At 41.7% G+C, this 18384-nt stretch overlaps 1 protein-coding gene across 1 annotated transcript in view; it reads right to left on the bottom strand.

The window, feature by feature from the left end:
* Nucleotides 1-18384, bottom strand: part of SORCS2 (sortilin related VPS10 domain containing receptor 2) — a 122361-nt gene that overhangs the window by 36407 nt on the left and 67570 nt on the right. The window contains exons 6-11 of the mRNA XM_053397582.1: nucleotides 16537-16601; nucleotides 14974-15092; nucleotides 13544-13633; nucleotides 11374-11553; nucleotides 10233-10379; nucleotides 4634-4736 (exon numbers count right to left, since the gene is read on the bottom strand). Coding sequence (XP_053253557.1) covers nucleotides 4634-4736; nucleotides 10233-10379; nucleotides 11374-11553; nucleotides 13544-13633; nucleotides 14974-15092; nucleotides 16537-16601 — 704 coding nt within the window. The remainder of the gene's footprint in view (nucleotides 1-4633; nucleotides 4737-10232; nucleotides 10380-11373; nucleotides 11554-13543; nucleotides 13634-14973; nucleotides 15093-16536; nucleotides 16602-18384) is intronic.

Raw genomic sequence — 18384 nt, 5'->3', positions numbered from 1 at the left:
GTCAGGCAAGGACCCCACTGAGACTTGGCTGATTGGCTGGCTTCTCCCTCCACTAAGCTCTTCCGTGGCTGGAAGCCCAGAACCACGACAGTCTAATTCTCTTTTAAAGCCATCGACGTTGGTGGCTGTCACTGCCTCTGGGGGAGCAAGATCCAAAGTTTGACTATGCCCTACACAAGGAAGTACTTTCTTTTACCTGTCCTAAATCTTCCAACATTCAGCTTCACTGGATGTCTGTGAGTTCTAGTCTTAGGCAATGCATAATTTTATAAACTTGTACCATGTCACCTATTACTTGCCTTTTCTCTGAACTAAACAGTCCCAAGCACTGCAACAACCTTTCTTCATAGGGGAGTTGCTCCACCCCCTTCATCACTTTGTTGTTGTTTTGTTGTTGTTTTTTTACTGATACTTTTAAAATATTTCTTGTAAATCGTTTAGAGGTTTCATTTCAATCAACATTTTGTTAAATAAAATAATTGCATAATGCAAATAGGGCCACAGTGTTCAGGATCAGCATGGAAGACGAAGGGCTGCCATAATTAGTTATCAAATATGCTAAGCCCCTCCCAAACACAGCACCCCAATCCTGGAATGCACTCTACAAATTCACCCCAATTTTTTTATGGAACATAGCAGGATGCAATGCTGCCTAGGGCTGGGCTGTATGGCAACTTTGTATAAAACCACACTCACCACTATTAATTGCTATATTTAATCTAGTCTAATGAGCTTTTTTGTTATTTCCTCTGGGACCTTTCCAGGAATAGAAATTTACTTAGTCATCCTTTTTCTATTTGCAACTAATGCAAGTGATTTGCATTTCTTACAGAGGTGCCCTTTTTAAAAAAATACTTAACTTTCATTTCTTTATTAACCTTAATTTTAGTTTTCAGATGGCAAGAGAGTTTTACTTTGGTCCTTCTAGAGGTTACCATTCCCCCATCTCCCCCCCCCTCCCAGAGATGCTGTGTTATTTAACATAGCAGACAACATTTTTTCACTGGAATGCCCCAAGACAATGTAAAATTCAGAGCATTTCTTAAGGGTGAGGGAGAATAGCAGCTATGAGGATGGGTCTCTGAGGTTAGCTCACTGCCACAATTGCCACTCCTGAAGGTAAGCCCTCAACTCTGAATGGTACCAATTAAGAGCAAATAGATACAAATGTGAGAAACAAGAACCATTTTCATTCACATTCTTTTGATACTCTGTGTATTCTTTTTGAACGAATTAAAATTGAACTGAATGAATCCCATTTGATTTAACTGTTAATTCATTCTGAAAAGCCTTATTAAGATCAAGGACAAAATTAGTTTTTCTCCAGTCTTCTAGGAGGAAACTGGTTTCCCAGGAGTTCTGCTATGACAGCAAAGAAACTGGGAAAGCTCACCCAGCCTGGACACTTACTAGGTCCTGCTCATCTGAATTAATTTGGGATTAACAATGTATCCATGAGCATGCTTTTGGTTGGCCTCATCATTGTTTGGATCAAAGCGGATAATATCGTGTCGCAACTTTCCTTCTTTGTGAAGTCAGAAGTTGAGCAGTCTCAGTTATTCAGGCTTGCCCCGAGTCTCTTCTTCTGAGCTGAACAATGGTCCCACTGTATCACGTTGGCTTCCGTCTGTTTCTAACAACCTGCCTTTACTTTCCGATTCTGTTCTGGCAAGCTTGTGCTACATCAGTGTCTACTTCCTTGAAATTTATTCTATAGACCGTAAGTCTATACAAACAAACAGTAAGTTTTCATATAATTATGAAGATCCCTATGCGGCCAGTTTAGTTTTCTGCCATTCTTTCCCCTCACTAGTGTGTGTCGCTGGTATCACACTTCAAAAATGAAGCACTTCATTCCACAGGGGTTTACTTTCCTTCGGTGCTCGTAAAAATCCACTTTCTGAAATACAATTCAATATATTTTTGCTGTTTCATCTTCCGTCTTGATGCCTATGTTGACTGTCTCCTCCAAAGTGACTTCCTATTGGTCAAACCCAGAACTTTAATTGCACAGCCTCTGGCTGTCTCTTCTGACTACCAGAGAACAGAAGGCTTTTTGCAGTGTATATATAGGCTGCTGCCTCTCTCTCGACGCCTTCAAAAGTAACTTTCCAGATATGAGAGACATTCCATTTCACTTCAGTAGTAAGAACTACATTTTAAATTCTAGTTTCCTCCTCAAACTGGTATAAAACAATACATATGACTAACAGGAAGCCACTAGTTGTCTCTTGTTGGGCTGCACAATTTACTACAAGCATCAACACAAAAGTTGGTGTTTTCTGATCAGTCGCTGAGCTTGCATCTTCATCCTACACTTCGACAGTGGTCCTACACTTATTGTGTTCTGGCCTTGATCACACACATGCCTCTAAGTTTTGTAAGACCAGGAACATAAAAAAACACTGAAAGCCAGTCCAAGAAGCAAAGTACAAATGCATGCAAGATTCTCCAGTTGCAGGACCTTCCCTTCTATGTGCCATGAGGTCAGGTGAGGCGGGGCTTGAGCCAAAGGTCTGTTTCCAATCTCCCTGCACACAGAAGTGAGGGTGGAAGTAAGGCCTCAACTGGTTCTAAGAATTATTTTGTGCAAAATCTGAGGAGAGAATGAGGTGCTAGAATTCTGCACTATACTGCTCCAGACTGCTTTGAATGCTCCCATAGAAGAAACTCAGGCATATTAAAGAGAGGGCTATGCCTTCTGATATGCTAGCTTTTGATACACCTACTTAAAAGAAAAGTAATTAATTTGGGTCCAGGGAGCATTCAAAAAGATTATTACTCTCACCTGCTGTATAAAGTGATTATACACATTCTGCACTAAAATGCTATATGTGATGCTCTGTCCCTCCTATCAGATGTCAAGGAAATAAACAACTACCTGATTTTTAGAAGACATCTGAAGGCAGTGCTCAGAGAGGCTGGGGAACCCAGTCAGATGGGTGGTTATATAAAATATAAAATAAAATCATCATCATCATCATCATCATCATCATCATCATCAGGGAAAGAGCTCATCCACACTTCTGTTTGACCCGTGCCTAGAAAGCAAGGGTCCCAGTGGTTTTCCCCTTGCCCTGCTCCTTTCCAAAGGAATACCTGCTCTTTAGCAAAAGATCTGAACAAATGGCAATCCAGGGAAAACCTGAAGTGCCATTTGCTCCAACTGAACACTAAAGAGTGGTTTTTCCTAGGGGAAAGCAGCAGGAGAAGAGGAAGTGTAGATAAGTCCAGGGTTCCCTGTGACCTCTAAAGGGCTTTGCCTTTTGTGTCTTGTTTTTAAATTGTAGGCTAACTTGTTTCTTTTTTCCTTTTCCTTTTAATTCATACAGTGCTAGTGCAACTTCAGTCACTTTCAAAGTAATTAATAATGAACAGATTTGCATTCAATATTCATTCATTTAAATTTTTTGACTGAGAGGAAGGGAGGATTGGAAAATTATATGAAAAACACTTCCATCATGAGAATATAATTTTTAATCCTGTTTGGCGTTCCTGGTGTTCCCTGTTTTTCTCCAGGTGGTTGCTACAGTCTCTTTCCTGGTTTAGTCACATGTGTGATCCAAGCTAAGCAGGAGCAGGTTGACATCACTACACTACAGTACATAGCCAATAATATTTGGCAATGTGCAATCACTGAAGGGAAATGAAGTCAACTGAGAGAGAGGGCAAGAAAAAGGTAGTGCACTGAATAGGCAAGTATTTTTTCCCAGTGGCGCTTTTGGTTCACCCCCTGCAAGCAACACTACAGCGGTAGGGCCTTGGGAAAGTGCCTGCAATCAGTTACTCCAGGTGTGGAGCACTAAGGGAAAGAGCCAGGTTTGTTTTTCAGACGGAGCTGAATCACCTTACACCAAGCTAGGGCAGCAGAAATTTATCGTGGATAAATTTATCATGGCAAAAAGCATTTGCATGCACTTGGTTAATTATGTTCCACAATATCTCAGTCTGTCTTCAAACTTCAGTTAATTCATACGTGAACTACAGTAGTGAAGAGGAGGAACAGACAGATTCAGTCCTCCACCCCCAGCTTCTACCTCCCACCCCTGCTTCCACCCCACTGTCCCATCTCCCCTTCTGCTCATGGATTGTTTCTCTTGCTCCCACTGGATGTTCTGCACTGAGGGCAAGAGTGCAAGGGCTAAGAGTCTGTGAACTGCACAGCGTCATGTGGCTTTCCCCTGGGCTCTCCCCCCCCCCTCGGGGTGCAGTGCGCTTGGTGCTCAACTTGCCTGGAGAAAGAGGGGAACACAATACTCCACACAGCACCCAGTGGCTCCCACCTTCCTCCCACCAAGTGCTTGCTGCTGCCACTGCCTCTTCTTTCCCTTGTCAGGAATAAAAAGAATTAGATACACTGCCTTTTCCTCTCCACCTAGGGTGTGGCATCTGTGGTGATGGCATCAACAGGTACAGCAAGGTAAAAGCAAGACAGAGGAGAGAGCCCCATCCTTGGTCATTTCTGTGCTGCTTAATCCTTCAAGCACAATGAAAATAATATGCAGAAATGAAGTAAGTTAACTGCTTTATATGGATAGATAATATGCAATGGAGAATTGGTTAAATGTCATATAAAATTATGTAACTTTTTGATCAATGAACACCAAACACAAAGTGCACTCTCTTTTTTTACCTGCCCCCATTATGAGTCCTGGTGCTGTATCCTTGGTATGAACCATTCCTGACACATATGGATTGTCTGGCCAGCGGAGATGGAGGTGAAGGTGGCAATCAGGCTATAAAGATAACAAAGAAAAGTCTTTGTTTTTAGCAGAATGGCAGGAATGCCTCTAATTTTTGAAACAGCCACACACTATGGGTAAATGGTATGTAATGACAGCTCTCTTTGGAGAGACAAGGGTAATTATTTCATGAAGACACACTATTAGTACAGCTACTATTTCTGCTTTGACTACTGCTCCTGTGCTGATGTAATGTGCAGTAATGCCAACAGCACAGTGAAGCAGACCCTGTACTGAGATATTACCCTATTGTATCTCTAAGAGCATTAGTTTTGGTGGTCTTTGAAAAAGTCACCCATCCTTTGCTTAATCAGACTGAAATTGTAGCAGGAAAAAATATCAAGGCACAATCAACTAACTAACCAGCAAAAATGTGTTGTCACAGGGATGTTTTACATAGTCACCATCACTTTGAGAAATATATTTTAATGAGAATTCTCCTAGTTCAGGGTAATTCCATTTCGGCACTGGAATAAGACATATCTCCCATATATATCTGACAACCCCGTGGTTTTCTACTGTATCTAATTTCTTCCTCCAGGATTGGAAGTGATTGTGATTATTACAAGTAAATAAAGAAGATTCATTGCAAAATCAAAAGTAATATCCCTGTTACTCACACCCTTCTGCTTCCAAAAAAAATAAAAATAAAATGCAAGGTTAACCAACCACATTTTTCCAAAGATGATAATTTGTGGTCATCAGTTGTAAACTATGCTTATTCTTATTCACAATTTATTTATCATTGATATTTCTATCCTGCTCTTCACCCTAAGGGTGCATCAACAGAAATAAAAAACAATAATAATCAAAATCTGTAATAGAAACAATGCATTTCCAAAAGAAAGACCCACAGTTGATGATTAGAGGATCTGACAAGAAAAATACTTTCTGCATTTTTTTCAACAAAGAATCACTGTCCAAAGAATCACCCTCTCAGTCATTTACTGGAGTCTCTTCAAGCTTAGATCCGGCACTTCACAAATGTATTAAGGGAGGGGTCATCTACACTTCCGATTTTCCTGTGTCTAGAAAGTTTGGGTCCCAGCAGCTTTCATCTTGCCCTGCTCCTTTCCCAAGGGAAACCCACTCTAAATCGGAGCAAACATCAATCCGGAGAAAACTTGTAGTTTGTTCCAGCTGAGAGCTAAAGATTGGTTTTCCCTGGGGGAAAGCAATAGGACAAAAGGAATTGTGGATGAGCCCAGATATGATCTGTCAATCTCATTTTTTCTCAGTTTCACATTTTCCCAACATTAAGTTCAGTTCTCCACATTTCTGCAGCAGTCTGTAATTTTCACAACTCTCCTAACAGACACATATCTGTATGCAATTTCTTCCAACACAGTGCATACACTATTTTCACTAATATATGCATTTATATGCACACTTTACCCCCAGTAAATACATTTTAAATGCTGTATTGTTTTAACACTCGATTGGAGGAAACCCAGCCAGATGGGCAGGGTTTAAATAAATTATTATTATTATTATTATTATTATTATTATTATTATTATTAATTATACACACCACTTGGCTGGAGAATGGCATTGCAAAATATCAATTGCAAAAGCGTGAATTTCAAAGGATGACTGCATTTCAATGGATTGTTTCAGAACGTGCAAATTAGGTTGGGGGGTCAGAAGCTGCTTTAGGGTACTTCACCCCCTTTTGGCTCCCTAACCCACAAAACAGCCGCTCACAGCCTCTCTTGGACCTGGGCTCTCTTGAGGCTGAGTTTCAAACAACTTCCTCTTTTGCCACTCTTTCTTCGCTCCTATGCTGCCCCTACCCTCCCTTTCCACAAGTTCCTACTTCTTCCTATGCATTGCCTCTGTGTGTTCTAAGGTCCTTAAGCATTTTAGCATGACTCACACTCCCTGCCTGTTCAGCATTTAGAGCCCCCCCCCCCGCCACCTCTACTGTCAATGGCAATACAGCCTGCCTTGCCCTAAGGACAGGATAAATTTCCCTCCTGCTCTTACCCTTGGCCCCATCTCTCCTCAGCAACCTGCCTCTTTTCCCCCCAACGCTTTTGCCTACCCTTCCTTCCTTCCTTCCTTCCTTCCTTCCTTCCTTCCTTCCTTCCCTTCCCTTCCCTTCCCTTCCCTTCCCTTCCCTTCCCTTCCCTTCTGATTCTTGCTTTTACTTCACTACTCTCTCCCCTTGTCCTCCAGCAGTCCCATCCCGGTTCCCTAACTCCAAGTTTCTCTTTCTCCTGGTTAACCACCTCATCATGTTTTCCTAGTCTATGTCTTCCACACAGCTACCCTTGTTCTTGGGTGCTTCCACACTAGACATTAACTTTGGAATTGCCATGCTTCAGTCACTCACTTTTTATGGGACATCCACACAACAGTGTCATCCAGTATCTTTCCTGTGGTTCTTCTGCCTTTTCGCAGACCATAGAAAGGCCACCTTTTTTTTTTTTTTGAAAATGGAAGAACAGTGCAATTCTCATTGCCGTACATGCTCTTAGCACTACACTGTCTTTTTTAAAGCGTGAGGTTTGAAATAAGCAGTGAGGTTTGGGGCAGATGAACACATCACAGTTCAGCACACCTTCATTATAATATATGCAGTGACTGGCATTTTATTGTCCCTTTATTTGCCTACCTTAATCAATATTTTAATCAGAGCTAAAATGCTTCTCTAGCTATCATTGTTTCTTAAAGTGAAAGAATGTTATAGCACTACAATCCTATCGTTCTAATTGTTTTTTAAAAATTATAGTGCTATAACATTAAGTTATAATGATATTGCACTATAGTGTTGCAACATTATAACTCTATCTATATACAGTGGTACCTCTGGTTACGGACAGGATCCATTCCGGAGGCCTGGCCGTTTCCCGAAAAGTCTGTAACCGGAGGTGTGCTTCTGCACATGCGCACGCAGCAAAACCCAGAAGTATACACTTCTGGGTTTGCTGCGTTCGCAACCCAAAGTTTACATATCCAGAGGGACACATAAGCAGAGGTATGACTATACTAATAATTCCTGTGCTTATATTTATGTAGCTAAATTGCACCAAGAGTGGAAGATTTAGGATAATCCCAAGGTACACACAAGTACAAAAATCCGAAAGGAAAAACAGAGGGGGAGACTGCCCTAACAGCTCCATAAGATCAGGCATGATAGCAGCTGCAGTTCAGGTTCTCCAACCCTGCTCTAAGGTCTGTGTGAACCTGTTTTTCAAACAAACTGGTGTTTTGCATCTACTCAGACTGATGGAAACATTCTACAGCTGACTCCATAGATAAAATACTTGTGAGTATTCCATGACATCTCTTCAGCACAAAACACACACAATCCCTTAATGCATAACAGTTTAGAAAAACGCAGTAATCAATCCTCATATAGGGGGGAAAGTGTGGGAAATAAAGCAAAAAAAGTCCTCCTCATGCATTCTGTGATGTAAGTGAGGAGAAGACCTGTGGGATCAAGCACACTAGCTCTGCCCTTCACCCCCGTCCTCATCAACCTCCATGAAGTGGAGAGCCAGTGTGGCATTGTGGCTAGAATGTCAGGCTATGACCTGGGAGAGACCAGGGTTCAAATCCTCACTTGTCCCTGAAGCTCAATGGGAGACTTTTGGCCAGTCAGCCTAACCTGCCTCACAGAGTTATTATTGTGGATTAAACAAGGAGGGGTAGAGCCATGTATGCTACCTTGAGCTCCTTTGAGAAAAAAGTGGGATATAAATGTAAACGAATGAATGAATGGTCTGAAATGGGGAGACTCCTGTGCTCACAGATGCTCCCCATACTGCATTACTCATGTAGGCTCTCCAAGTAATGGGGGAAACCTGATTTCAAATTGCATAGGGAACCTACAAAAACACAGGAGGTTCCCTGCTTCAGACAGTCGCTCTTCAACTAACGGAGGGGGACCAGGCGGGGTCACAGATAGTGTGCTTGTCCTCACGAACAATATTCTCATGTGGAATTTCCAGATCACCATAATGCCCTAATAGGGCTAAAATACAAAAGGGGAAATGTGTAGCAGTTTCAGAGCTGTTATCCTTTACAATTACCATCACCACCATATGAGTATTATTATTCCCATGTTCCAGGCAGAGGGGCAAGGCCGAGAAAGAATGATGGCAAATTAATTACATATATTTACATGCATTATGAAGCCTTTACTCTGAATTGTAAGGAAGATGAAAGGATGGAGGAAAGTTGGATGGACTACTGTCAAGAGGTTGGATGGCTCTCTGTCATGGATGCTTTAGCTGATGTTCCTGTATTGCAGTGGGGTCGACTAGATGACCCTTAGGTCCCTTCCAACTCTGCAGTTCTATGATCCTATGATTCTAAAATCATTACATTTCTTATACAAGAGAGGCTGGTGTTGAAGCCCATGTCACTACAGCCCCCACTTCCTCCTCTTTAGTGATCAAGTTCCGCCTTTTGTCCCAAATGCCAACTCATGCCCTTTGGAGTTTTGTTTTGTTTTAAATGAAAATTAGGGAAGTAGAAACAATTCAATCCCATATGGCCCAAATGTAAGCAGTGAATAGTAGTAATTAGTCTGGCCTAATGGCAAAAACTAATGGTGAGCTGCCCAGAGTGGCTGGGAAACCCAGCCAGATGGGAGGGGTATAGATAATAAATATTATTATTATTATTATTATTATTATTATTATTATTATTATTATTACTGATGCAGAACACATATATCTTGATTTCTTTTATTTGAGACTGCTACTTTTCAGAAATCTAAGTTAATATAATATTTTAATACAGCTCTCAATGGACCTGAAAATTTGTATGTGACTGGCCATTTAAACAAAATTAATGGGGTTGTTGAGCTTAAACTTTTGCTGCTTTATGTTACAGCATGGATCCAGTTTTTTATTTTATTTATTTTCATCAATTCTATGAAACAGCAATAGAAGAAGAAAAACTGCATAGTCTCAAGGGACGCTGAGATTATAGAAGAAAGACACATCCAAATTTCATATTCAAATTTCCTGGTCATACTATGCAAGAACAAATACGGTTTTGCTTGAAAGATATTGAATATTATTTTCTCACTCATTCTAATCAGATTTGTATATTTGATCAATTAAAACTTGTTCCAAATCCAGGTAAATTCCAGAGCAGGAGAACCAATCTGAACATGCAGCAGAACCACAAGGTGCAGCTCCTGCTGTACTGGACACCTTTCAGACGGCATCCCTGGGGGCTGAGGAATGTAACTGTGCCTAGAAAAGTTGTACGTCCAGGAGAAGAGTTCAAGGCTGGCCTTCTCACGGACTGCTAGCATTTTATGTGCAGGGAATTGTCTCATGGAGGAACATTAAACTGTGAAATTCTTCATCTGGAGCTTGAAAAGGTACTAGGAAAATTGGATTGTTATGCTGAATGTTTAGATTAATTCCTTAAAATCTGAACAAACATTTTAGGGTGGAGAAAAAACACAACACCTGTAATATATTATAACTATTTTTGCCATTACAAATTAGGGGTGGAGATGCTTACCGGTTTGCAGTCAACTGGTTTACCATTCATATCAACAGCTGGAGGTGTAAGATAGTCCCAGTTACGGCCTTTGTTGAATGTTATAAGAGTGGTAACCTTTCCATCTATTTTTTGATTAGCCAAAAACACTCCTTTGACTCCCCTAATCTACATTACAAACACAAAATGTAGGAAGGTTAATAAGCAGTATTCACAGCCTTCTCTAACATATATTTAATGGCAGTTTTTGCTACTGAATAACAAAAAAGTAAGTATGCCAGTTGCTTGTCTATATAACCGTTTATTTTTATATCACTGAAAGTTCTTTAGATTAAATAATGTGAAATCCATGGTCATGCCCTCCAATCCAAGGACCAATCTGGGCATGTGGTAACTGCACCAGATGCAGAATAAGTATTTCACATGCGTAAGACTGAACATTCCGCTAAGCATAGGGACAAAGGATAGGTCTAGAGATCCGTCTTCTGTCTATGGCTAAACAGTGCTCAGGATATATTGGGCACTAAATTTTAGCTGTTTAGATAATGTGCAAATACCTTAAATACTTTGGGAGGCAATTCTTACCTCTTATTCTGAGAGAGTCAAATATGCAGCTCAAGAGTAGACTAGCTGTATACCAAATTCTGACCTCCTGGAGGCCCCTTATCTATTTGGGGGCATTTGTCATGTCCCTTATTTTGAAAGGGGGGGCAGTACAAATGCCCAATTTTTTAAATAAATAAGATTCTTTGGGTTACAGACATATAAGATTTCAGATGTCTAGAAAAGACCATGCAAAAAGACACTAACAGGTCTGGCACTCCATGCGTGAGGCCAATGCAAATAGAGGCTGCACACTGAACAATCCTCCCTCTACAGCTTGGAGGAGCTCCATGAACCCCCAAAGGTTCTCTCTCTCTCTCTCTCTCTCTCTCCCTCTCTCTCTCTCTCTCTCTCTCTCTCTCTCTCTCACACACACACACACACACGGCCAGAGACAACAAGTTCAACCAGCACCCTCATATGCATCAGTACTAACATGACTATTCCATTATAGCAAAAAGAGGAACAATCGTTCTGATTCACAAGTAGTCAAAGGAGAAGCAACAAGGAACAAGAAGAGTCAGCACAACGAGGGCCTAATAAATGAAGAGCCTTTTACCTCCAGAATATCTATTAGCACATTCTCCTCAGGCTGCTTGGTGCTCCTGACATTCTCTAGCACAATGGAATAGGAGACGCCCTGTGGGTCAGACTGGTAAAGGTTGTAAGTATCTGTCTGATACCATTCCTGGATGGCCACAAACACGTGGCTCTCGTCAGTGCTGATAATTTGTAAATCCTGAAGGGGAAAAGATCAATACAAAATAAAATGTATACCAGACAGGACAGCATTTACAACCAACTCACGCTTGCCAGATGCCAGAAAAAAATTATTATAATTCTCACCCCACAGACCAATCTCACATGTATTATTTGGAACAGAAAAACTGAAGGGTAAAGAATATGTAGCTGTATCTGCTAGCACATTATCTGCTATACAAAATAGATAAGACTCTGTTGTTTCCATATGATTACAAGATACAACATCTCTGAGGAAGATACATGGACTGAGGAGCAGGGAAATGACAGCCTCTGCAAAGGGGGAGCTGGGATTGCTTGTGTGATTATACAGCAAGTTACCCATGTTGGATACTGAATGGGGGTATGACTTGTCAGAAAGATCATATGCATCAATCAATGATGCAGAAGTGCTTGTGAAGCTGCAGGGAATCAGAAGTAGGTTGGGCCCCTGGCAATCCAAGTTGATGAAGGAGAAGTTTGATCTTGTACCAATTAACATAGGCAGTGAATACTCTGAAAGGCTGGTTCCCTAAACTGTAGTAACCCCCTCTCATCAGGAAACAAGCACCAAGAAACAACAACTGCCTGTCCTCTATCTACTTCTTTTGGGTTGAAGTGGTAGAATAGATGGTTGCCACACACATCAGATGCCCAGTCTGAGGTCTAAACTTGTGTATGGGAGTGAGACGGAATTTGTAGCCATGGTTGATGATATCTAATTCTGAGGACTGGGAAAGGCAGACTTAGCTAAGCCCATGGTCACTGTTGATCATGATAGGTTCCTGAGTTCAGTGCATCCTCTCTGGAACCTATCAGGTATCAACATCACTCACTCTCGCTTGACACAACATTGTCTGACACATCCACATACAAATAATAATGGATGCTCAATGCATAGTCAATGTTGTCAAATGTCCCTGCAGGGTGAATGTTTGATAAACAGGCTATCTGGCAGCAACCTGAGGAGGCCCTCTTTGCAGATTATATCCACTTCATCTCAGGAAGTGGGGGCCCATGGAGAAGGGTTTCCAAAGAAGATCCCGAAGCATGGACAACATGTTGATACTGAAGTAGGTGATCCTCCAGATATCTAGACCTCAAGCTCTGAGGAGACTATTACACACAGGCAGAATGTGGGGATACACTTCCCACAATTTCATATAAGGGTATTTCAGTGTTGGGCTGTGGGTGAAGTGGAACAACTACCAGTTTGGGGCAAGTAAGCAACAAGCAACTCCCTGTTTGCGTGGTGGTTGTGTTCTGACACACCGAGTGCTTTGATGGGGTGTGTAAGTAAATAACTTTTGTACTAGCCATTGGCCATGACAAATCTGAATAAAAAATAAATACATGTAAAGGGATGCTGCACCACAAATAATAGTGTCTATTTAGATCTCTGTGTTTCCCTTACAGTTCAGTGCTATTTTGTCCAGGGTCATCTTTCTGATCTTTTTGGCCGCCAGAGCAAAAAGGGCTACTTTGTGAGTCATTGAAATGCTTACATTGCTAAGAAGTCATAGGATCTTCTTTGCCGGGGAGAGACATCTTTCCTGTACGGGTGGTAGAGTGAGAAATTGCCTCCGGGGTCCAGTGTATAGTGGGCAGTATAGTAAATAGTGAGAGATGTCCTCCACCTGTGGTTGTCCACATATACAGAGTGTCTTCACTCTGTTGTATCGTCCATCCAGGCAGCTCAGTAAAAGATAATCTTAAAGAGGCTGGCCAGAGATTTGACAGGTAACTGGCTCTAAAATGAACAATTTTTAGAAGGGTGTGTGTACAAGCCCGCCCTGCCCCATTCTGCCCCCTTCCAGAGATGAAAACAAAGCACATGTCTATGATCGCACATGTGCCAAATGCATGCAACCAGGGAGCTAGCTACTTGTATTTAAACATTTGCACAGAATAATTAGTGGGAAAATCTAGCAAAGCACAGAACAAGTCTACTTTGGGCTAAGAAAAGGGACAGGAATTTTGTGGATAATTACCTTAGGTAATGCATACTTTGGCAATTTCATCTGTACAAATTCATTCCGAAGGTGAGACACATAATAGTTTGTTTGATTTACTGATGATGTCTGTGAAAGAGAAAAGGTTGATACCGTTTTATAGTGGGTATCATCAGTTTCTAACTATTAAAGAAACAAAGCTCATTACTGATGATTAAAACTAGAAATTTCAATGTCACTATATAGCATCTCAACATAATGCTGGTATAGTGTAGAGGTACAAATCAAGAAGCTCTCAGTTCAAATCTTGCTTCCGCCATGAATTCACTTGGTGGCCTCAAAAGAGACTCTCACTCTCTGAAGACAAATTCTCCTTTCCATATGAAATTTGACCTGCTGAGAGGCAGTGACTTTTCAAAAGTGGGGACTTGAAATGTGAATTGCTCCACTTGAAGGAGGCCTCAAATATCAGGGAATAGCTGGATGAAGAGGCGTGGTGGGAGGCACCAGCTGGGGAGTCCACTAGGGAGGCCCACTAGGGATCTGAGAAGGAAGGCTTAGAGCCCAGAGGGTGGACAAGTCAGAGGATGAAGCGGAGCAGAAGGGTTGGAGGATGCAGAAGCAACAGGCTTGAGTGAGAGCAAAGAAAGCAATGCAGACTCAGGACACGGAGCAGAGGAGGAGAGGCCAGAGGCTGCAGTTGCGTCCACAGAGCTTGTCTTTCCTACTGTAGTAAGCTCCCGTCCCCCCCATCTTCAAGATGAAGGAGAGCTTTGTGTTTGCATAATAACGAGCACAGGTGGCCCCTCTCTGACATAGGTTAAGGCTGCTTGGGAGACATCAGCTGGTGGGGAGACTTAGTGAGAAGTAGAAGGCAGCAGTCCTGGCAACTGTTTCATGGAGGCGAATCTTGTTTGTGGGCATTGCTGCCTGGTATGCTGTTTTCTTGAATAAAGAGCTAACACTTCTGCTTGTCTCTGCATCTTGAGCGCTGACCTGCATCTGAACCAACCCTGACACCAGGTCAACTTGGTTCAAACCCCATCCTAGCTTGGCGTGACTCAAATTGCTACTCTCATGTGTGCCCCCCCCCATGTCTTCCACCCTTTGTTACCTTGTCCCTAACCTGAAAAAGCCTTATTTTGGAGGGTGGCGCAACAGGCAGTGCAGGGACGTCTCAGCAACTGCAAGTGACCCCTTGACTGAAGACCTTATAAAAGGGGCCAAAGAAGCTGCATGTTGATGTATTAGCACTTTTGCCTGTCATAGATCTTCAAAGAAACGTGATCGGTTATGTGGCCATTTAAAAGATGTTCCTTGTAATAAATTTCCGTTTTGGTTCTGATGGTCCTTGTGTCATGTAGGCTACAAACCGAAACTTTCTGGCCAGTAAGCCCCACGCTGTGGGAGCAAATATGCTAAGGGTTGCATTAAAACCTTTGTAACTTACCTTCCATGAGTGGCATTACCTGAAGGAATATGTAGTCATCCTGCACTGTCAATGAGTTTTTGTCAATGCTATCAATGAAGAGGGCTTTCGGTGTTTTATCTGAACAGTTCTGAATTTGACAAGCCATGTAGCGAAAGCCTAGAGAGAGCAGGAAACATTTGGGTACCATGCAAATGAATAACAGATGCACCATTTTAAACTACTAACATTATTTTCCTGAAGCAGTTTAAGTTGACCTATTGTGAAAATGCACATGCCACAAAAGGTTTGCCCAACAAATCTATCACCCAGTAGCTAGTAATATATAAATGTGGGTGGGGGTCCTCCTTCAGGGATTCTGGGGGATGGATGGGAGCCCATTAGAACTGCTTTGCTGCCCTGTGCCTGACTTCTTTGACAGCCGCCTTTCTCCTTTTAAAGCAGTTTGCCAGTTGTGAGGCAAACTACCCATGATACTGAATCACCTAACTTTAAGCTGGGTGGATCTTTTTTACAAATGCAAGTAGTAGCTGTGGTGTGTCCTCAGGACTAAAAGGGTCAGTAGACTTAAACCCTTTCCCTGCTGTGCAGACTAGAGAAACCACACACACCCATGGCTGCCATTTGCATAGGGTGGGAATCTCCCACCAAGGAAGACTTCCCTCACAACGCAAATAGCAGCCTGGTGGCCAGGGGATTTTTGCTGATCACAGCAGCTCCAGAAAGGTTAAAATTACCTCCCCAGTTGTAGTACTGAGCCTGGATTAGCATTATGTGTAGTATGGCCTACATCTTCTGGAGGTGGTTGGTACTGAGTAGCAGCAGTGGAAGGCCACTCTTCCTTTCTTGGAGCAATGGGTGAGGGGACAGTCAGCTCCTGAAGCATATTCTGCTTGAGCTCGTTGTTCTAAGCACTGGTAGAAGGAAGCAACTCTTTCTCAGGTCTCCAAATAGCCCAAGAAGGACACTATCCACATATTATTTCAGCACATGAACTTGACCTTAGCTCAGCATTCACTCAAAATTAGGATTACATGTTCATTATTAAAAGCAAGACCAGATCACCATCTTTATAGCCCTTTCAATGAAGCAGAGTACGGTGGCTTGACTTTAACTCAAAAAGAACTTCAAATTCATCCTATAGTTCTACATTACAGTAATGTAGAAACACTCCTAACACAGAGGTCTTGCACACCTCTTGGGTGCCTGGCAACATTAGTATACTTAATGGAGCTCAGCTTTGCTGGGCTGGACTGCTTGGTGGAAACCTCCATCAGCCTAATTCTTGTTTGCGTATCCTCACTTGTAATTGTGTACAAAGAAGGCCCGCACTGTGAACTCTGTGCCTCACACTATATATATATTTGCCACGTGAGCTAGTATGTCTGCAGCCAAGGATTTGACTTATCTCATCTGAAAAGCCACAACCATCAACACAGGTTCACAATGACAATGACAGGTCATCCAGCCATTGCAGTAGCAAGGCAACAGAGATAAAATAGTCCTGCTGAATACATATAAGTAAAACAAATTTATGATATATGAAAAGTGTGTTTCTAAATAAAACAAAGCAGGAAATGGGGATCACCTCCCCAATGCCTACCTCCTCTGGGATCTTGGACTTCCATGTGAACCAAATTAGGGTCTTCATCAACTCCATCAACTGCCCTGGGAGCAGAATGAAACCAAAACTTATCGCAGGACAGCTATAGACCTTGGGTACTTACTTGCTTATATTTATGCCCTGCCCTTCCTCCCCAAGGAGCAGCTCAGGGCAGCAGATAAACAGAAGGATTTATATGCAACTGCTCACAACATCAAGCAAAACATAATTTTTTCTGCCTCCTGATTTTTAAGTATAATATCTCAAAAAATGTAAAAGGTCAAAAACACAAAAATAGGAGTCCAGAGTATGCATTCACAGTCCAGTCCAATCCCTTCACTATGACATAATGAACTGTTGGTTTCAATCATAGCAGATAGCAAGACAAAGAACGTAGGTGTTAGTGGAAGCTGAACCACAGCGGAAAAGAAATAGGCTCTGAAATAAAGCTTGTTGGTGCAGCCTCTGTGTGGACTTCTCCCCATGACACTTATTCTTTCCTTTCTACATAATCCTTCCTTATCTAAAAAATAATTGTATTTGTTTTCAAAATAACAAAAGCAGGAAATAAATTTGAAAGCAACACACCATTATTTCTAATAGTCATGTCTGATTATTTTCAGAAAGTGTAACCATTACAAAATTCAAATTAATGTGCTGAATACAATGTCTAAAGCTCTTAATGCCCTTGGCTCAGTCCACCTTATGGAGAATTGCCTGGGAAGCTTCTGCTCTCTTTGTCAGGGGAGATCTGCAGCAAGGAAGTTTTCCTAGAGAAGCCTGCCAGGCGGCAGGTTGCATCCCGTGCTTCATGAGAAGCGTTTCAGTTCTACAACAGGACTTGCCCTTTCTCTCCTCTGCTCCCCCTCCCTCGCAAAACATCTGGAGCAGATTTTGAGGGCGTTATGGGGGGGGAAGTAGGGGGAAGCACTGGTGGGTGAGCAGAAGTCTGGTGCATGAGCTGAATGGCAGCATTGGAAACAAACCAATTGTTTCTATTCTACAATTTTTTGAGTTCTTATTTGAACATGGTGAGTCTGCTTTTAGTTAAGATGTTCTGCTTTTGTTATTCCTGCCTGGGTGTTCGTAGGCTGTCTCATTTCTTATTTCTTTGTATACCTATTTTTTCACTCTTGCATACCATTGTGGGTATTTCTAATGGGAAGTTAACTAATTTTAATAAAGAAACAAACAAACTAAATAGCATATCAAATTAATAGATGTACATACAATCCTCCCTAAAGTCTTGAGGAAATTAAGGGTGTTAAATTTGCAACTCTATTATTCAGTACTAACTCCTAACACAGAGAATAATGTGTCAAGAAAAATCGGAAAAACCACTTTTGTGGTGGGAGCATTTGTTCCCATTTCATGCAGCAGGCTTTGTTGGATAATTGGGTTGCCTCCAAAACCCACATTTAGCCACCAAGGCTGTATTATACCCAAAACAACCCTTAAGAGATTCTGGCCAACTTTTTCCTGCCTCTAGTCAATACTTGATTCCTAGCAGTGTGAACAAATTCAGTTCTTGTGCAGATTTAGGTCTTGTAAACTCTTCTAAACTCATGCTGCACAAATGAAGCTTTCTAACCAGACAGAATCTGTCATATCTGTGTAATTATTATTTTCTAATTACCCCCCTCCCACGGGGCATTCACTCTTATGTATCTGATCCAAGAGATTTCAGAAATGTCATCCTTTGAATAACAACCTAAAACCCTCACTAACATCACAGATGGCCCTAGAGAATTTTCTCCCATTTGTCCTTCTGCACCAAGCTAACGTTGAGCTTACCCAAACACATAAATGGAGTCAAGATTTATTATTCGCAGTGTTGATTGACAAGTA

This window comes from Podarcis raffonei, chromosome 7 (assembly GCF_027172205.1).
Source record: "Podarcis raffonei isolate rPodRaf1 chromosome 7, rPodRaf1.pri, whole genome shotgun sequence".
Lineage (NCBI taxonomy): Eukaryota > Metazoa > Chordata > Lepidosauria > Squamata > Lacertidae > Podarcis > Podarcis raffonei.
This window is presented reverse-complemented; position numbering and strand designations above follow the sequence as displayed.